The 26258-nt window shown below is 42.3% G+C and overlaps 1 protein-coding gene across 5 annotated transcripts in view; it reads right to left on the bottom strand.

The window, feature by feature from the left end:
• pclob (piccolo presynaptic cytomatrix protein b) overlaps positions 1-26258 on the bottom strand; it is a 101024-nt gene that overhangs the window by 5723 nt on the left and 69043 nt on the right. For 4 of the 5 annotated variants that reach the window (XM_029696513.1, XM_029696516.1, XM_029696517.1 and 1 more), the window contains 15 exons: positions 25600-25675; positions 24152-24277; positions 17215-17323; positions 17032-17099; positions 16623-16876; positions 15568-15627; positions 14131-14261; positions 12138-12164; positions 9973-10066; positions 9009-9080; positions 8319-8558; positions 5545-5623; positions 4849-5043; positions 1622-1760; positions 995-1062 (listed from right to left, as the gene is read on the bottom strand). In XM_029696513.1, coding sequence (XP_029552373.1) covers positions 995-1062; positions 1622-1760; positions 4849-5043; positions 5545-5623; positions 8319-8558; positions 9009-9080; positions 9973-10066; positions 12138-12164; positions 14131-14261; positions 15568-15627; positions 16623-16876; positions 17032-17099; positions 17215-17323; positions 24152-24277; positions 25600-25675 — 1738 coding nt within the window. The remainder of the gene's footprint in view (positions 1-994; positions 1063-1621; positions 1761-4848; positions 5044-5544; positions 5624-8318; positions 8559-9008; positions 9081-9972; positions 10067-12137; positions 12165-14130; positions 14262-15567; positions 15628-16622; positions 16877-17031; positions 17100-17214; positions 17324-24151; positions 24278-25599; positions 25676-26258) is intronic. The other variant, XM_029696515.1, reaches the window with a different exon arrangement.

The following is a 26258-nucleotide window of genomic DNA, read 5'->3' as shown; positions in this document are numbered from 1 at the left end:
TTACACAGACCCACAAATAATTAGTAAACAAATCCAATATTGATAAACTCCCATATCTATTGGGTGAAATACCACAGTGTGCTACACAGCAGCAAGATTTGTGACCTGTTGCCAGAAGAAAAGGGCAACCAGTAACGAACAAACACCATTGTAAATACAACCTATATTTATATATTTTCGCATTTGTACTTTAACTATTTGCACATCATTACAACACTGTATATACTTTTGTAAGTGTAATGTTTACTGTAAATGTTTTATTGTTTATTTCACTTTTGTTTATTATCTTTTTCACTTGCTTTGGCATTGTAAACATAAGTTTCCCATGCAAATAAAGCCCCTAAAATTGAATTGAAATGAGAAAGACAGACAGACATAGTAATGGTGAAATACACACATCCTTCCTCTCTGTTGCTGTAAATTATTCAACACTGACACACTGCCTGCACCAAAATAGACCCAGGGCAGGACTCTCCTCTCTCCAGTTTCTACTGGAGAGAGGAGCGACCATGACACCTGAGCTATCTGAATCCTAGATATAGTTATGACACACAGAGAGATATATATTTACTTTCTGTCCAGGGGACCAGGTTTGCATTTAGAGGTAGGCCTATTATGCCTGTTGGTGTTATGTCCTGTTCTGTCCAGTAGATGGCATACATATGAAGAAAAAAGCTTATAAGGAGTCACACACATACACAGCTTTATGTTCGTGGTAGTAACCTATTTTTACTATTAAAAATCCTATTTTCCCTAACCCCTAAACCTAACTCTACCCTTAACCTAACCCTAACCTTAACCCCAAAAATCCTAACACTAAACATAACCTTAACAGCAAAACCCTAAACATTAAGCTTAAAATAGCATTTGAACAAATTGAGAAAAAAGGTTATTGTTTTTAATTCTTTGTCAGGACATTTGGGTGAATTGTTGTGACATTGGGGTCCTGATAAGGTAGGAAAACAAGTACACACACACAAACACACAGTCTTACCCTCATTGTCTGATAGTGAGAGTGGCAGTCCTCTAGACTTGTCAATGCCGTTGGGGATGGTCTTCCCTCTGTTGGTAAACACACATTTCACTTAGAAACACAGATGACAAAGTGGTATGTGATAGATCATCTGCACCAGGGCCGTGCCACAGACCTTTCAGGGGGGCAGGTGCTCAAAATGAGAAAAGACCTCTTCTAACTCAGGATACACTATGTGGCTGGCTGGCTCGGGGATTGTGTGGATATTTCAGTATACGGTGGTTAACTAGAGTCTAAACTACCTGTGTTGCTGGTGCCCTGAAAAACATGTGCAACTCCCGACTACAGAAGGGAGTTGGGTTGGAGGTTCGTAGATGCAGCCGCTCCTCTCTATGTCTTTCTGCCCCTCTCTGCTATGCATAGGCTATTATCCAACCAGACAGAATACTGATGATGATGTAAATCAAATGTTATACTGCAGCTGCTGTGTCACTACTATTGATATTTAAACTAGGTAGCTTGCTACACACATTGGACCAGTGACCACATCTCAAGCCATGTATGTTTGGATACCAGGCGCGCACAATCTCCGTACAGGGCAGACTGGGGACCAGACACACACACCCCACAAAGAGGCTATTTACTCACATGCGTGGGACCTGGAAAATGGCGCTGTCAACCCCTGTGCCAGCCCCCTCTTCTCCATCCAGACCCCCATATCCCTCCAGCAGATTGGGGGCTGAGGACACCACCGGCCCCGACACATCCCCCAACCTGTGGCCTGGTCCTACAGAGGGGTGGGGGAAAGAGACAGAGTGAGAGAGAGGAGGGGAATAGAGTGTGTGTGTGTGTGTGTGTGTGTGTGTGTGTGTGTGTGTGTGTGTGTGTGTGTGTGTGTGTGTGTGAGAGAGAGAGAAAGTGAGATCCATTTTACTACCTTGATAAGGTGTGTCCATAATATTCTATAAATCATAGTATAAAACACTGTTATTACTAGATGTATATGCAAATTGTGCAGCTACACCTGGGTGTCAAAGTGTATTTTTGGTTCCCCGTTAGCGGTTATAACTTATATTAGAATCCATTATTATAGTGCCTATAGAAACTCTACACTCCCTTTCACCTTTTGTTCCCTTATAGCCTGGAATTAATATCGTTTTTCCCCCCCTTGATCTACACAACTTCCCAGTTTTAAAAAAGAACGAAGAAACTGAAATACCTTGTTTGGATAGGTGTCCACCACCCTTGTAATAGCGATCCTAAATTAGCTCAGGTGTAACCAATCACCTTCAAAATCACACACCAAGTTAATTGTCCTCCACCTGTGTTAAATTGTAGTGAATAACAGGATTTCCGGATAAATTCAGCAGTTTAGCTAAGGAAGACTCTAACAAGCTTGACAAAATCATTAACAAAGCCAGTGCTACAATTGGCTGCAGCCTAGAATCAATGCAGGACATGTTCATAAAAAAGGCTGCAAGTAAAAACACATATGGTCATGTACAATGACACACACCCACTCCACAGCACTCTAATGCAACACAGGAGCAGCTTTAGTAGCAGGTTAATCCTGCCCAGATGTTCCACAGAGAGGTTTAGACAGTCATTTTTACCCACTGTCATGAGAGAGTGTAATTGATTGAGTGTAACTGAGGTCTTCCTATTGGAAAATGTTGCCTGTCTGACAAAACAAAATGAAAAGTCATTGAGGAAAACCTGCTGCCCTCTGCAAGAAAGCTGAAACTGGGATTGAAGTGTACCTTTCAGCATGACAATGACCTGAAGCACACAGCCAAAGCTACAGTGGAGTGGCTAAGGAATAAAAAGGTAAACATCCTTGAGTGGCCCAGTGAGTGCTCTGACCTAAATCCAATCAATAATTTGTGGCATGAACTTGACAGAGCCTGAACAGTTTTGTAAAGAAGAATGGTCAAATATTACCAAATCTAAGTGTGCAAAGTTGGTAGAGACCTATCCCAACAGACTCACAGCTGTAATTGCTGCCAAAGGTGCTTCCACCAAGTATTACCTCAGGAGGTGGAGACTTATCCAATTATGATATTTCAGTTTTGCATGTTTAATATACACTTTTTTTCAAACACACAAAAAATATGGTGTGTAGATACATGGGGGGGATCCTTATTTAAATGCATGAAAGGCACTGACATAACAAATGGTGAAAAAAGTTTAAGGGGTGTACATTATCTATAGGCACTGTAGCTATAATACCTTGTCATGAGCATGTATGGCCCCTTTATAATGTCTTTTAACAATCTTATAATGATCCCAACTAAAAAACAGCCAGTTTGAGACGGTTGAAAATGTTATGCATAGAGAGACAAAACATACAAGCGATCTTATAAGACATTATAAAGGCTCATACATGCTTATAAAGCATTATACCTAGATGAAACATTGAAACATGGAAACCAAGGAATAAACATTGATGTAAAAGCAAAGTACGGGTAACGGAAATGTAATACTAATTCAGAAACAGAGAAGAGTGATGATAAAATAAGCGTTATGGTACTTACTTGAATAGATTTGTACATTTACTATGAATTGAAATTAATTCATCCTGCAGACGAAGAACCATATGTGCATTTTGAAAAACATTTGATTGACTTCATGACTTATTATAAAAAAGTATGGAAAAGAAGTATGATTTAAAACACAAGCAAAGAGAGAAGTGTGATGATATCTCTTGATGTCATATAAACAAAATATTTGACAGTGTAGTGTGGTAAAAATGCACATACAGTATGGTTCTTCGATGCAAGGGTACAAATACCAAAGCAGCTATTGAGAAGTTTTTGACTTTACACGTACTTATCTGAGCTCTCAATGGTTTACATCATCATGAAGTTGTATTATGGTCCTTACTGAGAGCATGTTTCTCTAGAGGAGAATATGGTCTTTAGTTTGATTAGTGAGATTATATGTACTTCTTTTGATTAAAAATATCTACACTCCTGTCCTGTTGTCTCACCTTCCCTAGACACTGCCGTTCCCCTGAAGGTCAGCTGACTCCTGTCTGTACTCTAATTGGCCAGTGAGTGCAGAGTCAGTTTCCTGTTGCCCTTTGACCCCCGTGCTGCTGTGTCTGTACTTGCTGGTGTGTTTGGTCAGTGTCAGGTGCCGTTTTTAAATCTCATCAAGGGGTAGTGGTAGACTATACATCTCAGGGTGTGTGTATTGTTACATTGAACCAGCTTAGGGGTCAGGGGTCATACACACACACACGGGTGCTTGACCTCTTCTAATCTCCAGAGGTTAGTTGTTGGGGAGAGTGGTCCAGAGAACCAAACAAACACCAGGAGGGGGGGACTGTATGCCACAACTTGGGGTCAAGCTCTGTCCAGAAGTGACTGAAGGGCCCATAGATTGAATAATGAGTGTTTGCTATCCTTAGCATGGTTTCTAGATGTGGAGGACGGACAGGGGATCATACTGGGGGAGAGTAAAAACCACGCAAGATATAGACATATATCCTCACTCTAGAGAAGAGACAGGAGCGGCTGAACTGCGTCTGTTACCTTCTCTGTCCTGTATTCTTTCTGTTCATACTCTGGGCTGCTGTGAGTGTCTCTGATGTATGTATGATGTAAAGGAAATTGTGTTTTGGCCAACTTTCCCCAGCAATGTTTTAGTGATGAACTCTGGCGATCAGGTTGTTGCACCACTGGAGCAAACAAGAAAACCTAACAACATAGAACTGTTCGCTTAATTATAGGAACCTACTAATTGCTTAAAAGAACCAATCAGAAGGCTAGAACAGAGTGATAGAACAGGAGGAGAGATAAACGGAGAGAAGATGAGCTAGGATGCATTGTGGAGCGGAGAGGAAGTGTGTCACAGGAAGGGGTGTAGATTACTCGGTTGGAGGCGGGCTTGTTGCACAGCGGCCTCTGCGGCAGCTATAGCTATCCCAGCATCCTCCAGGTGGGCCTGCGTGACACTGCTCTTGCTCTGGCTGCGGGACGGACCGTGGGAACGAAGCTGGCCGTCTGACGATGACTTAGAGCTGCCGGGACTACTGTGGGACTTCTCTAGAGTCACCATCTGCATGTCTGGGCGGGCAGGCGGGAGGGAGGGAGGGAGAGAGAGTAGATAGATAGATAGATAGATAGATAGATAGATAGATAGATAGATAGATAGATAGATAGATAGATAGATAGATAGATAGATAGATAGATAGATAGATAGATAGATAGATAGATAGATAGATAGATAGATAGATAGATAGATAGATAGCGGAAAGAAAGGGAACGTCTTTAAAGTGTCTTTACTGTAAAAGTCACTAAAAGTGCCATGTAGTAGTTAGACATTTGTACTGTGCCTCTAATCTATGGGTCAGGTCCCCACAGCATGGATGGCACTGAGCCAAAGAAGTGACTGGCACTAAAAGTATAATTATAACAGCTGAGTAGCCATTCGTAAAACTGTCACCATGACTACATGTTATATCACTATGACAACAGAGTGGCAATCAGCAAAACAGACAAGAAGAAAAACTGTAAAGTAACAGGGTGGCTAAACCACACAATAAGGCAGCTGGAAGAGGCTCTTACCTTTTGCTGGGTCAGGGAAGATCCCGTGGCTTCTGCTCTTTATCACAGAATTCTTGGGGGACTCAAGGCACTCCTCCAACTGTCAATAGGTTTACATTCAATTCAATTTGCTTTATATGCATTATAATATATCATCTTACATCACTAAGGCAAACATACACTCTTAGAAGAAAAGGTGCTAAGTAGAACCATATAGGGTTCTTCGGATTTGTCCCCATAGGGAAACTCTTTTTGGTGCTGGATAGAACCCTTTGCAGAGGGTTCTATCTAGATCCCTCTATGTAGGGTTCTTCAAAGAACCAGCTGTATATGGTTCTACCAAGAATAATTGTATCTAAAGGTTCTTCTTAGAACTGTTAATAATGGGGTTCTACTGAGAACCCTTTTATCTTTGAAGAGTTCCACCAGCCTTTTTAGCCTTTAAAATTAAATTATTCATGACAAAACACAAGGCCATTCTCTGAGGGCAGGAATCTCCTAGTTTACAGGCCACATCAGGCATTCAAGTCACATTATGCTGACTTGCAAAGTGATGTGTAATTCCTATTGGAAGCCAGAGTTAGGATACCTGCAACCTGCATTCAGATTGACTGCCAGGGTAGGGAAGACAGAATTAACTGGAACAACCATCTCAGTAACGGGTGCAATTAATCCAATTACTAACAGATTGGATTAGGTTACAAAACTGTATGTTATTTATCTTTCTGTAGCATTAAATTAATCAACCAATCAATGTACATGCAAAAACACAGATATTAAAGTAAAACAAACAATTTCTTAAAATCTCCCTGCAATAGAGCATGCTGGGAAATATTATACGGTTCTACAATCAGTTCCATAAATATTTGTACATTGACCAAGTTATTATTATTTTAGCTGTCTACCACAGCATATTGGAGTTGGAATTAAATAATGAATAAAAGCTGAAAGTGCAGAGTTTTAATTTGAGGGTATTTACATCCAAATTGGGTGAAGGGTGTAGGAATTACAGCACTTTGTATATGTGGTGTGTGTCCCCCCCCCCCCCCCACTTTTTTAAGGGACCAAAAGTAATTGGACAATTAGCTGCTCAGCTGTTCCATGGCCAGATGTGTGTTATTCCCTCATTAGTTCATTTACAAGTAAGAAGATAAAAGGTCTAGAGTTGATTTCAAATGGGGCATTTTCATTTGGAATCTGTTGCTGTTAACCCTCAATATGAAGTCTAAAGAGCTGTCACTGCCAGTGAAACGAGCCATCATTAGGCTGAAAAATCAAAACAAACCCATCAGAGAGATAGCAAAAACATTCGGAGTGGCCAAATCAACTATTTGGTACATTCTTAAAAAGAAAGAACGCACTGGTGAGTTCAGGAACACCAAAAGGCCCGGAAGACCACGGAAAACAACTTTTATTTTATTTAACCTTTATTTAACTAGGCAAGTCAATTAAGAAGTAATTCTTATTTACAATGACAGCCTAGGAACAGTGGGTTAACTGTGGTGGATGACAGAATAAGTATCTCACTGGTGAAGAAAAACCCCTTCACAACAGTTGGCCAGATCAAGAACACCCTCCAGGAGGCAGGCATATCTGTGTCAAAGTCAACATTCTAGAGAAGACTTCACCAGAGTAAATACAGAGGGTTTACCACAAGATGTAAACCATTGGTAAGCCTCAAAAACAGGAAGACCAGATTAGAGTTTGCCAGAAAATATCTAAAAAGCCTGTACAGTTCTGGAACAACATCCTATGGACAGATGAGACAAAGATCAACTTGTACCAGAATGATAGGAAGAGAAGAGTATGGAGAAGGGAAGGAACTGCTCATGATCTGAAGCATACCACCTCATCTGTGAAGCATGGTGGAGGTAGTGTTATGGCGTGGGCATGTATGGCTGCTAATGGAACTGGTTCCCTTGTATTTATTGATGATGAATTATGAGGTGTTTAGGGCTATATTATCTGCCAAGATTCAGCCAAATGCTTCAAAACTCATTGGACGGCGCTTCACAGTGCTGATGGACAATGAGCCGAAGCATACTGCGAAAGCAACCCAATACTTTTTTAAGGCAAAGAAGTGGAATGTTCTGCATTTGCCAAGTCAATCACCTGACCTGAATCTAATTGAGCATGCATTTCACTTGCTGAAGGCAAAACTGAAGGCAAAACGCCCAATGAACAAGCAGGAACTGTAGACAGTTGCAGTAAAGACATGGCAGAGCATCACCAGGGAAGAAACCCAGCATCTGGTGAGGTCTATGGGTTCCAGACTTCAGGCAGTCATTGACAGCAAAGGATTTCAACTCACAATTTAATTTATGATTATGTTAGCTTGTCCAATTACTTTTGAGCCCCTAAAATAGGGTTGTATTCGTTCACGGTTCATATAATAATTTTGACAAAACCCTTAAATTAAAGATGAAAGTCTACACTTAAAGCACATCTTGATTGTTTCCTTTCAAATGCATTGTGGTGGCGTACAGAGCCAAAATGATACAAATTGTGTCACTGTCCAAATACATGGACCTGACTGCCTTCTTGTCTTCCAAAAAAACATCAAAGTACTCTTTCTTCCCAAAACAGTTCTTAGGATTTTAAACGTTCTAAGAAGAACCCTTTGCCTTACAAAGAATCCTTGTCTTGCAAAAAGGGTTCTTCTGATCAAAATGGTTCTTGGTCGAACACTATCCCTCTGCAAATAAACCTTTTGGAACCATTTTTTCTAAGAGTGTATAAAACATACAATCCATTATGAGAAGGATAGATGGTAGACAATTAATACTGTACAGTACCTGCCCCTGTCCCTGTCCATGCATTAGGCCTTGTCCTTTTCCTAATCCTGGCCCCATGTCCTTGCCTGGTCCTTGCCCCGCTATGGGCCCCTGTCCCGGCCCTGCCCCTGCTCCTGGCCCCCCAGGCCCCTGGGAGGTGTGGTGTGCTCTGCTATGCTCAATGCTCTCACTCTGCTCCTTCAGAGGCAGCCAGCGAGGAGTGTTGTCCAGCTGAGATGTGTTAGACAGATCTATCAACACCTGGAGAGAGAGAGAGTGAGACAGAGATAAAGATTGAGAAAGACAGAGACAGAAAGATATATAGAGAGAGAGAGAGAGAGAGAGAGAGAGAGAGAGAGAGAGAGAGAGAGAGAGAGAGAGAGAGAGAGAGAGAGAGAGAGAGTAGCAATGTGTAAGCAAATACTTATCAGACATGGGGTTCTGTGATGTTGAAACATACCATCATACTGCTTTATAAATAATTAGGCTCCTTGTCCATTTAGCAGAGGATCAATGGGATTCATTCTACAGACTGATAAAACGTCAAATTACCTGTGAATAAAGTCTTATTGGGAAGGGTAGGCTGAAATTATAAGCCTCTGTTGGCTGGAGAACACTTAAAAACATCAGGAGACATTAGGGTAAAGGGACGACTGAAATGAATGTATGTGACGGTCCAACCAGTGTGTGTCTGATTCTGGAGACACTCACTTCTCCCAGGAAGTCATTGGAGGAAGATTTGTCATAATCCCACACTGTCACCTCCAGAGTCTTCTTCTTCAGCTGAGAGAGAGTGGGTTAGGAGGGAGGAGAGAGGGAGAGAGTGAGAGGGATGGGAGAAAATAGGGAATGGGAGAGAATGATAGAGAGAGAGAGAGACATAGAGACAGAGAGAGAGATATATAATTAAATAAACAAATGCATTTAAACAAGTTATGCCAAGTACAACACCCACGCAGACCAATCTCATTCCACCAGCCTATCAGGGGACTCTGTGATTGTGTGTGTGTGTGTGTGTGTGTGTGTGTGTGTGTGTGTGTGTGTGTGTGTGTGTATGTGTGTGTGTGTGTGTGCACGCTTGGCAGAGAAGTGGGTGAGTGAGTGAGTGAGTGAGTGGGTGATATCGAGTGAGTGGGCAGAATAGAGAGAAGAGTCTCAGAAGAGCCACTAGATTTGAGATGCTACTGTCCACTGAGAGAGAGCGCTGTAAGGATAGACTTCACTCATCTTAAGTGGTCCAAATTGCAGCCAAGGGCTACTGTTAGGTTGAATTAAGAAGTCTCTGTCTCTCTCTTTCTCTTGCTGGTAATTAGTATTCTGTCAGGGCTCGGACTGAGGGGTGGAGAGGGTTGTTAAACCTTGCCAGGAGATGTTGTTATGAGCTTCAGGGGATTGGTAATGGGAACTGAGGCTGCAGAAAGACAGTCAGAACATCCAAAAGGATTCAGAACTACCAATTCAACTTGAAATAAGACTAACTAAATACATTCATTCAAAATAATGCTCAATGTGGATGTACGTGGATTTGTGTGTGACGGATGCTTTAGTAGGTGCTTTGTGTGTGTGTGTGTGTGTGTGTGTGTGTGTGTGTGTGTGTGTGTGTGTGTGTGTGTGTGTGTGTGTGTGTGTGTGTGTGTGTGTGTGTGTGTGTGTGTGTGTCTGTGTGTGTTCCTACCTGTTCCAGGTGTATGTTCTTGTAGATGACGGTCTGGTTCCACTCTGGGTTCAGACTCCTCTGAACGTACTTGGTCCTCCTCTTGTTCTCACCACTATGATGTCATAACAAAGGAACACATTTAGTCTCAGATGTGGTCTTTGTATGTTAATATGTCCACATTATTATAGATTTTGCCAAATTACTTTTGATGATAGATATAAAGATGATATAGCAGGATGTCGATAATTGAATATCTGATTCAATATAATTATATCATCATATATTGTACATGATGTCTTACAAATGTTGGATGAGGGTCAAATGTACACCACCGTTCAAATTTTGGGGTCACTTTGAAATGTCCTTGTTTTTGAAAGAATAGCACATTTCTTGTTCATTAAAATAACATCAAATTGATCTGAAATACAGTGTAGACATTGTTAATGTTGTAAATTACTATTGTAGCTGGAAACGGCTGATTTTTAATGGAATATCTGCATAGGCGTACAGAGGCCCATTATCAGCAACCATCACTCCTGTGTTTCAATGACACGTTGTGTTAGCTAATCCAAGTTTATCATTTTAAAAGGCTAATTGATCATTAGAAAACCCTTTTGCAATTATGTTAACACAGCTGAAAACTGTTGTCCTAATTAAAGAAGCAATAAAACTGGCCTTCTTTAGACAAGTTGAGTATCTGGAGCATCAGCATTTGTGGGTTCAATCACAGGCTCAAAATGGCCAGAAACAAATAACTTTCTTCTGAAACTCGTCAGTCTATTATTGTTCTGAGAAATTAAGGCTATTCCATGCGAGAAATTGACAAGAAACTGAAGTTCTCGTACAACGGTGTGTACTACTCCCTTCACAGAACAAAAAAAAGAGGAGTGGGAGGCCCCGGTGCACATCTGAGCAAGAGGACAAGTACATTAGAGTGTCTAGTTTGAGAAACAGACACCTCACAAGTCCTCAACTGGCTTCATTAAAAAGTACTCGCAAAACACCAGTCTCAACGTCAACAGTGAAGAGGCGACTCTGGGATGCTGGCCTTCTAGGCAGAGTTCCTCTGTCCAGTGTCTGTGTTCTTTTGCCCATCTTAATCTTTTCTTTTTATTGGCCAGTATGAGATATGGATTTTCTTTGCGACTCTGCCTAGAAGGCCAGGATCCCGGAGTCGCCCCTTCACTGTTGACTTTGTGACTGGTGTTTTGCGGGTACTATTTAATGCACCTGCCAGTTGAGGACTTGTGAGGCGTCCGTTTCTCAAACTAGACACTCTAATGTATTCCATTAACAATCTGCCGTTTCCAGCTACAATTGTCATTTACAGCATTAACAATGTCTACACTGTATTTCTGATCAATTTGATGCAATTTTAATAGACAAAAAAATTGCTTTTCTTTCAAAAACAAGGACATTTCTAAGTGACCCCAAACTTTTGAACGGTAGTGTATAGACACACTGGCTAAACAGAATAACAACATGAAACAAGAATAAAGTCAAAGAAATAGGGATGTATGTATGTCTGGTTGAATCAATATTTGACCGTAAGGCACAGCTCCACTCCTGTAGTAGAGAGCATTAAGGTGAGGTGAAAAACACATCTGACTCATGAAATGATTTCACATTTCAACTTTGATTTCAACCCGGCAATGTTCTTGGCTACATCTGCACAATCAGATAATCACATTGCACATTGACGCAGGGGAAAAAAACAGACTGAAAGCAGAGAGGCAGATAATTAGAGAACCAGAGAAGGCACGAATGAGAGAAAAAGAGGGAGGGAAGTAAAGTAGGAGACAAGGGGCGGAGAAACAGAGACAGAATGCAAAGAAGGAAAGAGGCAGAGAAGGAGAAGAGCAGAGAATGATAGATGCAGAGGAGAAAAGCACAGAAGGAGAGAAGGAAGAGTGCAGAGAAGCAGAGAAGGAAGAGAGCAGTGAAGGATAGCAGCAGAGAAGGAAGAGAGCAGAGGATAGCAACAGAGAAGGAAGAGAGCAGAGGATAGCAGCAGAGAAGGAAGAGAGCAGCGAAGGATAGCAGCAGAGAAGGAAGAGAGCAGAGAAGGAGAGAAGCAGAGAAGCAGAGAAGGAGAGAAGAAGAGAAGAACAGAATCAGAGAAGAAGAGAAGCAGAGATGGAGAGAAGAAGAGAAGGAGCGAAGCAGAGAGTGCACTACACTACCTTGCGTTCTGGACTACCATGACTTGTCTGAGAGTCCAGGGGAGGGAGAGGAGGGTAGAGACAACAGACAACAAACAACAAGAACAGCAAAAAGAAAGAAATCGTCAGAGAAACAGAGACATAAAGGGAAGGAGATAAAGAACGACAACATAGAAACATAAAGACATGGTTTATTTACTACTGTCTACTGTTTAAACACATATCAAGCAGTCCCTATATACTGAGCTAAAGGAGTGTGTGTGTGTGTGTACGTGTGTGTGTGCTGGCAGTCTATCCAATCCGGGTACAGTCTCTGAATCTTTGATCCAATCCGAATTCAGGGTAGAGTCTCTGGCACCGTACTGTAAAATCCCATGAACATGGCTGATAGGGCCATTAGTAGAAAGCAGATAGTGTTATAGGTCAGATAAAGACTATCGATCTCTCTGCCTTTTCACAGGAAGAGAGGGATGGAGACAATGATGGGACAGGGAAGGAGAGAGGGATACGCTAAGCTGATGCTGATAAACTGATAATCGCTGTCTCATGAGAGGGTTGAACCTTACTACACAATCACATCAGAGCACTCAGAAAGAGAACACTGCAGCCGATCTAGAGACCACACACACGCACGCACACACACGCACACACACAATATCAGCATTCTAGAGAATATCTTAGATTAAATATAGAATGCTTTGATACACTGACCAAACAGTGTTTCATATCAAGTTGTAGTATCTGTCCATGAGTACGTTTACATGCACCAGGTTTGAATCAAGGCTGTATAACATCCGGCCGTGATTGGGAGTCCAATAGGGCGGCGCACAATTGGCCCAGCGTCGTCCGGGTTTGGCCGGGGTAGGCCGTCATTGTAAATAAGAATTTATTCTTAACTGACTTTCCGAGTTAAATAAAGGTTAATAATTTGATATTAAATTGATTAGGGAAAGGGGGATGGATACCTATTCAGTTGTACAACTGAATGCATTCAACTGAAATGTGTCTTCCACATTTAACCCAACCCCTCTGAATCAGAGAGGTGCGGGGGGCTGCCTTAATCGACATCCACAGCGCCCAGGGAACAGTGGGTTAACTGCCTTGCTCAGGGGCTGAAAAACAGATTTTTACCTTGTCAGCTCAGGGATTCAATACAGCAACCTTTGTGGTTACTGGCTCAACGCTCTTACCAATAGGCTATGGCAGTAGTCAGATTATGTAATAGTCATGTAAACACCTTACTCTGCTTATCTTAATCGGCGTAAGGTCAAAATCAAAGTAAACATGCACCGATTAAAACACCTGGTTTTCGGAGCAATCTTTTTAATTATTAGGACATGTAAACACCTTAATCAGGGTTCCAGCGGTGTATTTAAGCTGCGCGTGTGTTAGCACCAGCCGAGAGCCTCCCTCTTTAGCATGAGTGAAGTGAATTCGAATCAACTGAATGTATGTGTCTTAGAAGTAGTTTTCACAAACAAACTTTATATGTCCGAACTCAGAATCAAACATGCTTCCCAAAAATAACTTGGTCACTGTGGTTGAACATTTATTTTGATTGGTGATTTTCTGCGGTTATCAGAGAGCCATCAGCTAGCCTGATGTAAACAGGGTTATTAGGGAAATCGTACTTCTTGCACAGCATGCAAACATTTGAATCAAATTATTATATTAATCTGACTAGCCACAATAACCATACATGTACACTCAATATGCCAACTGAGGCCAGTTAGAAACCATAGAGATAAGAAATGAAAGTAGCCCACCGTTGGATGTGTCACTCTATTATGTTTTATGAACTCCTAGGCTTCTACTTACAATCAATCTTTCACAGAGAGCTCACAGTAAATCTAACACAGATGAATAAAGGCACATCATAATAACAGTCAATACTCATTAGAGTACAGAGAGAGAGCAAGAGAGGGGGGGGGGGAGAATGCAAGGCAGAGAGAAAGAGAGAGCAATAAAACAAAGCAGTCCAGAAGGAGTAAAAAGCGTTGTGAAAGTATCTCACCCTCTCCCTGGTAGGAGGTAGACCTTGACAAAGGGGTCAGAGTATCTGTTGGGGTCTCTCTGAGCCAGGTTCCTTGCCTGGAGCACATGCACTATCAGGTTCCCCAGGTTCCTATCATAGTTGATCTGGAGCTGGAGGAGGCAGAGCGGACAGAGAGAGACATGCAGTATGTTCAACTAGGTTCTACAGGCATGCAGACCAGTGTTTCTCAACACTAGACAACCTGGTTCTGACTAATCATCAAACTCTTGACAGGTGGATCAATCAAGTGGAGGAATTCAAGAATATAAGGCACACTCCACAGACTCCAGACTGGGGGGTCAGTAGCAAACAGAGTAGGTGTGAGACTGGGGTGGCCAAGGGGGGAACAAGAACCAGTCAAATTGTATCACAAATAGCATTGCAAATTGGCTTAAACTTAGATGCATTGTATTGAATAACTGTTTATTTGTAACTGCCCTAATTTATTTAAATAAATCCATTTGAATATTAACATAGAGAAAATATTCACGTTAGATACAAGTTTAGTGGTAACCCCCTACAAGGAATATATGTATTTTTTAAAGCTGATTTAGGTCTACTCTATTTCTACACAATTTAAAAGCTCTAAAATTATATTTGGAGAACATCAAAAAAAAGAAGCAAAGATGACTTCAGCCATTCTCACCTTGGCTGCTGTGGCTTCATTTCACCTAAGTCGATAAAGGACAAACACATGCCATACAGCAATTATACCCCGATCAGACCGACAGCGTCACTGCGTTTTGGTACACCAGAAGTACATTCATTTCCAATGGAATGCTGCGTTTGCCTTGCAGCATTGCGTTGCAGAGGCAGTTGCAGTGCGTTCTGTGTTCCGTGTACATTGGATTTATAAAATGTATGCATCAAACTGTATGCGTAGACTTGACAGAAATAGTAGCAAAAGGTGAATGTTGAACTTTTGTTGCACACATATCCACTAAAATGTTGGATTACATAATGAAAAAAGTTTGACTGCAGAATTTATTACGCAGCATTGATGCTATGAGGCTGTCGGCCTGATAGCTGCTACACACTAGCTAAACACCGGGATTAAAAACTCTAGTTGAGTTTCCTGTCAACTCAACCAACAGTTCGTTAGCCACCTTCCTGCTCTGCTTTCCACATATCAATTGAGAGAGATTGCACTGTTCAGTGTTCCCTCACAGTAGCCGTGCTCGCCATAATCCTAAAGCCAGCCAGCCAATCACAGCCATTGCACCCACTCCAAGGTATCCGCATGGTCCTAAAGCCAGCCTGAACAAAAGCATTGTCTTTTCTCTCCAATCTGAGCCATATTGACAGCTCTCTGATCCAATGAGAATAAGGGGGCGCTAAGGGTGGCCAATCATATTTGAGGTGTGGCTGGTGCCACCACATGCCCCCCCCCCTGGTGCCGCTCCTGAGCAGGCCTACCTGTATTTCTCCTGTTATAGGGTGAGGCTGAGGCTTTAGCACCTGCACATCCGCTGCCGACTGAAAAACAAACACAAGTATCGATTATACACTCTGTTTATACCGTTAACAGTCTCACTGATACATGTTCACATACTCTACATTAACACACACACACACGTTAGCATATACACTGCCATGAGAAGCCCTGGCCTCTGGTCTGCCTAAAAAGTTCAGTTACTGTGTCCATCATACTATGTTTTTAATTAGCAGCAGGTTGGCTAGAACTCCTGTGTAGCATTCTGTACAGTCAGAGAAGGTTAATTCAGTTAATTGAGATGCAGTATATTACATAATCTACCTATCATAGAAAGTAGTTAATACAATGTGTATTTCCACACTCACACCCATGCATGCATCTCTCTCTCTCTCTATCTCCCTATGTCACACCCTGATCTGTTTCACCTGCCCTTGTGATTGTCTCCACCCCCCTCTAGGTGTCGCCCATCTTCCCCATTATTCCCTGTGTATTTATACCTGTGTTCTCTGTTTGTCCGTTGCCAGTTTGTCGAGTCAACCAGCGTTTTTGTTCTCAGCTCCTGCTTTTTCCAGTCTCTCTTTTTCTTGCCCTCCTGGTTTTGACCCTTGTCTGTCCTGACACTGAGCCCGCCTGCCTGACCACTCTGCCTACCCCTGAGCCTGCCTGCCGACCTGTACCTTTGCCCCACCTCTGGTTTACTGACCCCTGCCTGCCTTGACCTGTCTAATGCCTGCCCCTGTTGGATTATTAAACCATTGTTAATTCCACGTGTCCGCATCTGGGTCTTAGCTTGATTCCTGATACCCTACACACATATACCATGCATGTTTCTCTATAATTAGCCTGTCATGTTTCTGTGATCCACAATGCAGCCACAGCAGTTGACCTTGACCTCTCTCCACACGAACGCACGTACACATGCACAGCATTTGTGAATTATTAATTATGAACTCACCAGCCATATGGCTGTAATAACATACTTTACATGGAGCTACGGGCTTTCAATATCATAATGTACTACTAGTGAAGGCAGTACCTTGGCGCTGTGGCGTTGTTTCTTGATGATGGCTGGGGAGGCAGGCTGACCGGGGCTGGGGACGGCACTAGAGCTGGCCGATGCATTGCCTGAGTGTAACAGAGCTGAGCGGTCAAGGGCAGAGAGGACCCCTACTCCTCCTGGCCCCCCCACCCCCATTCCTACCCCCATCCCAGGAGCCTGCTGTTGGGAAACCTTCTGCAGCTCTGCAGCCAGCTGCTTAGGGTCCACTCCTGGAGAACACTGCCTGTCACCTACACACACACACACACACACACACACACACACACACACACACAGTAACATTCACAATGAAGCATTGTAAAGTTACATAAACATTATGATACATTATAACAACAAAGTGCAAATGTCATGATGAAGCATTATAACAATGTTGCTAGTGGTGTACCAGGCTTCAGCTGGTCATGGTTCTCCAGGGCCTGGGGATGTTCAGGGTCAGACAGCATGTCCAGGTCACTGAGAGAGACAGACAGGAAGGTCAAATTTAGTTATTATCTAAATTAAGTGGGGATAAGAGGAGAGAGGGATGAGAAAGGATAGAGAGCGATGAGGAGTAAGATGTTTGACTCACAGTCTCACACAGAGCTCAGTCTCTGCACACAGCTGACCCATAATGCACTGCACCTCCTCGTAAGTCTTCCCCATCAGAGGAACCCCGTTCAACTCCAACACCTGCATTCCTACAGAGAGAGACAGAGAGCGAGAGAGCACTTTGACGCCAGTAAGATAACTTAACAACACTTAACCCTTCATAATATCACGCTTATCTCTGTTTGGTTTATGTATGTTTATGACACATGTTTCAAACTGCTATGGCACCACAGATCGATTCTCAATCCTGCAGTCAGGGTCTTGAGACAAGCTCAGACTACAGACACCTTGGTCTCAATGCATCTCAGAACACAAAACACAACCCAAACAAGTTTAGCTCAGGGAGAAATGTCTTACTCCTTCTCAAGAGTAGGCTCTACGTCTTTTAAAAATACCACTGCCTATCATTTCATTGACTAGAACAGTGGTTGCCAACCTTTTTTGTTTACTGTACCGTCTACTGAATTTGGCTCAGCCCGGAGTACCCAATTAGTAACCGTATAGTCTCATGGGTCTTCTTAAGTACCCCCTGTGGATAGGCCAAGTTCACCCAGGGGGTCCTAGTGCCCCTGGTTGGGAACCACTAGACTAGAGTATATATTTTTCAGGTTCTGGTTCACACAGCAGACAAGACTCAGAGAGCATGACAGAGTATATAGCAGTAAGAGCTGTATGATGGATATTGAAAGGGAGAAAGTGCACAGTAAACTCAAACCCATGCCAGCATCGGTGTTGTGGCTGCACTTACACAAATGAAACCTCGTCTTCAGATAAGACTTTTGCTTACGAAGTAACTCGCCAGCTGCTGTGACAACAAAAGATTTTATTAACATATCTCTCTCTCTGTATGTTAGAGAGTCAAGGCCACAGCAACATTTAGAATACTCTCTCTCTCTCTCTCTCTCTCTCTCTCTCCCCGTCTCTCATTCCCCCACTCCTCACCTCACCTCTCCCTCTATTTCTCTATTTATCTGTCTCTCTCTATCTATCTCTCCTCTCTGTCTCTCATCACCCCCCCCTCTCTCATTCTCTCTCTCTGCACCTGAGGGTACAAGTGTTCAGTTCCATGGTCTCTTTCAACTAAAGTCTAAACACAGCATTTTCATTAAGCTAATTTAGTCCTCTGAGGAGAGTCAGATAAAACCACAACATATGACTGCTTCCATTCCTAGGAGGGTTACTGTGTAATAGGGTGGCTGGTTGCCTAGTGGTTAGAGTGTTGGTCCATCAACCGAAAGGTTGCTGCTTCGAATACTCGAGCCGACAAGGTGAAAATCTGTGCCCTTGAGCAAGACATTTATAACCTTCATTTGCTCCAGGGGTGCCGGACTACATGGCTGACCCTGTAAAACAACACATTTCACTGCACCTATCTGGTGTATGTGATAATAAAACATATATATACAGTACCAGTCAAAAGTTTGGACTCCCCAACTCATTCCAGGGTTTTTCTTTATTTTTAAAATGTTTCTACATTGTAGAATAATAGTGAAGACATCAACATTATGAAAGAACATATAGAATAATGTAGTAAGCAAATCAAAATATATTTTATTTTTGAGATTCTTCAAAGTTGCCACCCTTTGCTTTGATGACAGCTTCAAATCAAATCAAAGTTTATTTGTCACGTGCGCCGAATACAACAGGTGTAGACCTTACAGTGAAATGCTTACTTACAGGCTCTAACCAATAGTGCAAAAAGGTATTAGGTGAACAATAGGTAAGTAAAGATATAAAACAACAGTAAAAAGACAGTGAAAAACAGTAGCGAGGCTATAAAAGTAGCGAGGCTACATACAGACACCGGTTAGTCAGGCTGATTGAGGTAGTATGTACATGTAGATATGGTTAAAGTGACTATGAATATATGATGAACAAAGAGTAGCAGTAGCGTAAACGAGGGGTTGGCGGGTGGTGGGTGGCGGGACACAATGCAGTGCTGGAACACTGGTTGGTCGGGCCAATTGAGGTAGTATGTACATATGTACATGAATGTATAGTTAAAGTGACTATGCATATATGATAAACAGAGAGTAGCAGCAGCACAAAAGAGGGGTTGGGGGGGCACACAATACAAATAGTCCGGGTAACCATTTAATTACCTGTTCAGGAGTCTTATGGATTGGGTGTAAAAACTGTTGAGAAGCCTTTTTGTCCTAGACTTGGCACTCCGGTACCGCTTGCCATGCGGTAGTAGAGAAAACAGTCTATGACTGGGGTGGCTGGGGTCTTTGACAATTTTTAGGGTCTTCCTCTGACACCGCCTGGTGTAGAGGTCCTGGATGGCAGGCAGCTTAGCTTACTGGGCCATACACACTACCCTCTGTAGTGCCTTGCGGTCGGAGGCCGAGCAATTGCCGTACCAGGCAGTGATGCAACCAGTCAGGATGTTCTCGATGTTGCAGCTCTAGAACCTTTTGAGGAGCTCAGGACCCATGCCAAATCTTTTTAGTTTCCTGAGGAGGAATAGGCTTTGTCGTGACCTCTTCATGACTGTCTTGGTGTGTTTGGACCATTGCAGTTTGTTGGTGATGTGGACACCAAGGAACTTAAAGCTCTCAACCTGCTCCACTACAGCCCCGTCGATGAGAATGGGGGCATGCTCGGTCCTCCTTTTTCTGTAGTCCACAATCATCTCCTTAGTCTTGGTTACGTTGAGGGATAGGTTGTTATTCTGGCACCTCTGGTGGTCTCTGACCTCCTCCCTGTAGGCTTTCTCGTCATTGTCGGTGATCAGGCATACCACTGTTGTGTTGTCTGCAAACTTAATGATGGTGTTGGAGTCGTCCCTGGCCATGCAGTCGTGGGTGAACAGGGAGCACAGGAGGGGATTGAGCACACACCCCTGGGGGGCTCCAGTGTTGAGGATCAGCGTGGCAGATGTGTTGCTACCTACTCTCACCACCTGAGGGCCGCCCATCAGGAAGTCCAGGATCCAGTTGCAGAGGGAGGTGTTTAGTCCCAGGATCCTTAGCTTAGTGATGAGCTTTGAGGGTACTATGGTGTTGAACGCTGAGCTGTAGTCAATGAATAGCATTCTCACATAAGTGTTCCTTTTGTCTAGGTGGGAAAGGGCAGTGTGGAGTGCAATAGAGATTGCATCATCTGTGGATCTGTTTGAGCGGTATGCAAATTGGAGTGGGTCTAGGGTTTCTGGGATAATGGTGTTGATGTGAGCCTATACCAGCCTTTCAAAGCACTTCATGGCTACGGACGTGAGTGCTATGGGTCTGTAGTCATTTAGGAAGGTTGCCTTTGTGTTCTTGGGCACAGGGACTATGGTGGTCTGCTTGAAACATGTTGTATTACAGACTCAATCAGGGACATGTTGAAAATGTCAGTGAAGACACCTGCCAGTTGGTTAGCACATGCCAGAGCACACATCCTGGTAATCCATCTGGCCCCGCAGCCTTGTGTATGTTGACCTGTTTAAAGTTCTTCCTGACTTTGGCTACGGAGAGCGTGATCACACAGTCATCCGAAACAGCTGATGCTCTCATGCATGTTATAGTCCCCCACCTTGAAAGCGGCAGCTCTCCCCTTTAGCTCAGTGCGAATGTTGCCTGTAATCCATGGCTTCTGGTTGGGGTATGTACGTACAGTCACTGTGGGGACGACGTCCTTGATGCACTTATTGATAAAGCCAGTGACTGATGTGGTGTACTCCTAAATGCCATTGGAAGAGTCCCGGAACATGTTCCAGTCTGTGATAGCAAAACAGTCTGAACAGACTCTTGGCATTCTATCAACCAGCTTCATGAGGAATGCTTTTCCAACAGTCCTGAAGGAGTTTCCACATATGCTGAGCACTTGTTGGCTGCTTTTCCTTCAATCTGCGGTCCAACTCATCCCAAACCATCTCAATTGGGTTGAGGTCAGGTGATTGTGGAGGCCAGGTCATCTGATGTAGCATTCCATCACTCTCCTTCTTGGTCAAATAGCCCTTGCAAAGCCTGGAGGTGTATTTTGGGTCATTGTCCTGTTGAAAAACAAATAATAGTCCCACTAAGTCCAAACCAGATGGGATGGCATATTGCTGTGGTAGCCATGCTGGTTAAGTGTGCCTTGAATTATAAATAAATCCTGACAGTGTCACCAGCAAAGCACCCCCTACACCATCACACCTCCTGCTCCATGCTTCACGGTGGGAACCACACATGCTGGGATCATCCGTTCAGCTACTCTGTGTCACAGTGGTTGGAACCAAAAATCTCACATTTGGATTCATCAGACCAAAGGACAGATTTCCACCGGTCTAATGTCCATTGCTTGTGTTTCTTGGCCCAAGCAAGTCTCTTCTTATTATTAGTGTCCTTTAGTAGTGGTTTCTTTGCAGCAACTCGACCATGAATTCGGCCTGATTCACGCAGTCTCCTCTGAACAGTTGATGTTGAGATGTGTCTGTTACTTAAACTCTGTGAAGAATTTATTTGGGCTGCAAGAACTTATCCTCTGCAGCAGAGGTAACTCTGGGTCTTCCTTTCCTGTGGCGGCCCTCATGAAAGACAGTTTCATCATTGCGCTTGATGGGTTTTGCGACTGGACTTCAAAGTTCTCGAAATGTTCCGCATTGACTGACCTTCATGTCTTAAAGTAATGATGGACTGTCGTTTCTCTTTGCCTATTTGAGCTGCTCTTGCCATAATATGGACTTGGTCTTTTACCAAATAGGGATGTCTTCTGTATACCACACCTACCTTGTCACAACACAACTGATTGGCTCAAACGTATTAAGAAGGAAAGAAATTCCACAAATTAACTTTTAACAAGGCACACCTGTTAATTGAAATGCATTCCAGGTGACTACCTCATGAAGCTGGATGAGAGAATGCCAATAGTGTGCAAAGCTGTCATGAAGGCAAAGGGTGGCTACTTTGAAGAATCTAACATCTAAAATATTTATATATTTTTTACAAAAATATTTTTGGATTTGTTTAACACTCTTTTGGTTACTACATGATTCCATATGTGTTATTTCATAATTTTGACATCTTCACTATTATTCTACAATGTAGAAAATAGTAAAAATAAAGAATGAGTAGGTGTGTCCAAACTTTTGACTGGTACTGTATATGTTAGAGAAACACCTACAACTAAACATTCTGTCAAAATTAGAATACACTGAGATACTTACTCTAGCTACATAATCATTTCCACAATCTGTATAAAGCTCAATACAATTATAAACTGTAGGGGATTTTAGGGAGATGGCATATGCAGAGAGAGAAAGTGTGTGTGTGTGTATTTGTCCTTCAAACTCCTCTCTCAGAATAGTCAAGGCTGTCCCATGTCGCAAGTGTCACCGCCAGGGTGTGACATCACAGCGTCTGAACTGAGTATGACAGCAAGAGGGAGTAGATGAACACTATCTCATCCCCAGAAACATCCCAAACTGCAGTGGATTACGCTAGAGAACTATAAAGAACCAGGCTTTCCTTCTGGTTTAACCCAGGAGGGATGGATGCAGAGACACGTCCTACATGTGTCAGTAAATCCCTGAAATATATCAGTAGGAGAAAGCTACTGTCCTACACATTGTTCAGGATGTCTGGTAATTACAGTGGTGTGTTCTGAAGTCTCTTCTACTTTGTTATATTCTGCCTGTAGTCTGTACTAATCTATGTGCTTCAGAAAGGAGGGTTTTACAGTAATATGATTCATGGAAGCAGAAAGAGGAGGGGGGCTAAATACTGTGAGTGTGTGTGTGTTTCAGTGTGTGTATGCGTGTGTGTGTGTGTACAGGACTCTGAACAGCTTCTACCCCCAAGTCATAAGAATGCTACATCGTTAGTCCAGGAAGCTATTTAGTTAACTATTTAACTATCTGTATTGACCCTTTTTTGACTCATTACATACGGTGCTGCTTTTGTTGAATATCATTCACTTTATTCCTAGTTATATGTACATAGTGTAGCTACCTCAATTACCTCGTACCCCTGCACATCGACTCGGTACTGGTACCTCATGTATATAGCCAAGTTATCGTTACTCATTGTGTATTTATTATTACTTTTATTATTCTGTTATTTTTGTATTTTCTTTCTCTCTACATTGTTGGGAAGGGTCCGTAAGTAAGCATTTCACTGTTAGTCTACACTTCTTGTTTACGAAGCATGTGACAAATACAATTTGATTTGGTGTGTGTGTCAGTGTTTGTATGAACATGTATGTTTGTCAGAGAGAGAAAGAGAGACAGCGAGAGAGAGACAGAGATAGATTGAGAGAGAGAGGGAGAGAGAGAGAGAGAGAGGGAAAGAGATAAAGGGAGAGAGCGTGAATGACTGTGTGTGCTAAATACAGCATAATGGCTAGTCCTTTGTGGCATTGCAAAGGGGCAGAGTGCAAAGAGACAGAGCTTTTTTTCTGGCTATCTGATGTCTCAGAATGAGACATGACAGACACACATGCAAACACAAACATACTGTACACACACAAACACCCTCTCATCTCTCTATGGTGCTCAGAGAGCTTGGCAAAGACATTCACAGTGAGCTGACAGTGGCCTGAAATGATTAATATAATAATAGATTTCTGCTTAAACCAGTAGCTAATCTGCTCTGAGCTGAAATCTGACATTGAGAAGTCTATCCCGTCCAGAACACGTGTGAAATAATCAATATACCTCATCCAGCTTAACTCAGACAAATTGAAATGCATACAACATGCGCTTATGAGTTATGATACTGCTGTATAAGAATGTTAATCATTGTTTTTTTTCCAAATGTCTCTTTCATTTTCTTTCCGCACGGATTAAAATCCCACTATAATGACGTTCCCATCAGCTATAGCCCACAGTATTTTCTCAACCTTAAATCAGACTGTGTCCCTGTATGAACAGAGATGACCAATCTCTTGTTCTCTCCTCCTTCTCTTGCTCCATTTATACCTTACACAAGTACATGTGCACACACACTTACCTTGCACCACTTTCCCTGTTTGTTCGGCCACTCCTCCGGGTGTAACCTTGGCAATGTAGGCTCCTATCTCACCATGACAGCCAGGAATCTCCTTTCCTCCCACCACACGGATCCCCAGGCCATTCCCTGCAGGGAACACACACACGTAAACAACCGTTCAAAAGTTTGGGTTCACTTAGAAATGTCCTTGTTTTTGAAAGAAAAGCATATTTTTTGTCCATTAAAATAACATCAAATTAATCAGAAATACAGTGTAGACATTGTAAATATTGTAAATAAATATTGTAGCTGGAAACAGCAGATATTTCATGGAATGGTGTACAGAGGCCCATTATCAGCAACCATCACTCCTGTGTTCCAATGGGACATTGTGTTAGCTAATCCAAGTTTATCATTTTAAAAGGCTAACTGATCATCAAAAAACCCTTTTGCAATTATGTTAGCACAGCTGAAAACTGTTGTTCTGATTAAAGAAGCAATACAACTGGCCTTCTTTAGACTAGTTGAGTATCTGGAGCATCAACATTTGTAAGATCGACTACAGTCTCAAAGTGACCAGATACAAAGACCTTTCTTCTGAAACTCATCAGTCTATTCTTGTTCTGAGAAACTGAAGATCTGGTACGCTTTTTCTTTGCAACTCTGCCTAGAAGGCCAACATCCCGGAGTAGCCTCTTCACTGTTGACGTTGTGACTGGTGTTTTGCGAGTACTATTTAATGAAGCTCCCAGTTGAGGACTTGTAGGGTGTCTATTTCTCAAACTAGACAATCTAATGTACTTGTCCTCTTGCTCAGTTGTGCACCGGGCCTCCCACTCCTCTTTCTATTCTGGTTAGAGCCAGTTTGCGCTGTTCTGTGAAGGGAGTTGTACACAGCATTGTACGAGATCTTCAGTTTCTTGGCAATTTCTCGCATGGAATAGCCTTCATTCCTCAGAACAAGAATAGACTGACGAGTTTCAGAAGAAAGTTCTCCGTTTTATTGCTTTTTTAATCAGGACAACAGTTTTCAGCTGTGCTAACATAATTGCAAAAGGGTTTTCTAATAATCAATTAGCCTTTTAAAATGATAAACTTGGATTAGCTAACACAACATGCCATTGGAACACAGGAGCGATGGTTGTTGATAATGGCCCTCTGTACGTCTATGTAGATATTCCATAAAAAAAACAGCTGATACAATAGTCATTTACAATATTTACAATATCTACACTGTATTTCTGATCAATTTGATGTTATTTTAATGGACAAAAAATGTGCTTTTCTTTCAAAAACAAGGACATTTCTAATTGACCCCCACACTTTTGAAAGGTAGTGTATATCAATGGACAATATACAGTATAACAATATATCAATGGCCATATTGGAAATCCCTGAGATGATCCTATTATTATCATTAATGAGCAGATATCTACATATTAGAGAATGTTTACTGTGTTCTGCTCTACCTGAGACACTGGTGTCCTTGGGGTCTCTCTGTAGTTTGAGCCGGGTGTGAGGGAACACATAGGGAATCAGCTTAATCTGGGGGAGGCACACAGTGCATGGAGTATTTGTATTTTTTTTGCCAAGGCAGCAGCTACTCTTTCTGGGGTCCAAACACATTAAGGCACTTACATTACCTGTGAAACAAAAGATAAAATGGTACATCATAGAACATTATTACACCGCTACATATCCACAATACAAAATGTATAATACCACCATACAACAATATTACAATGTATGTGTGTGTAGAGTGCGTATGCTAGTGCTTGTGTGCTTATGTGTGTCTGTACACGTGTGTTTGTCTCTTCATAGCCCCTGTTGTTCCATAAGGTGTATTTTTACAGTTTAAAAAAAAAATCTGATTCTACTTGATTCATTTACCTGATGTGGAATAGAGTTCCATGTAGTCATGGCTCTATGTAGTACTTTGCAACTCCCATAGTCTGTTCTGGACTTGGAGATTATGAAGAGATCTCTGCTGGCATGTCTTGTGGGTTATGCATGAGTGTCTGAGCTGTGTGCTAGTAGTTTAAACAAACAGCTCAGTACATTCAGTTTATCAACACTTCTTACAAAAACAAGTAGTGATGAAGTCAATCTCTCCTCCACTTTGAGCCAG

Source organism: Salmo trutta, chromosome 17 (genome assembly GCF_901001165.1).
Source record: "Salmo trutta chromosome 17, fSalTru1.1, whole genome shotgun sequence".
Taxonomy (NCBI): Eukaryota; Metazoa; Chordata; class Actinopteri; order Salmoniformes; family Salmonidae; genus Salmo; species Salmo trutta.
The sequence above is the reverse complement of the archived record's forward strand: the minus strand, read 5'-3'. Positions and strand labels throughout refer to the sequence as shown.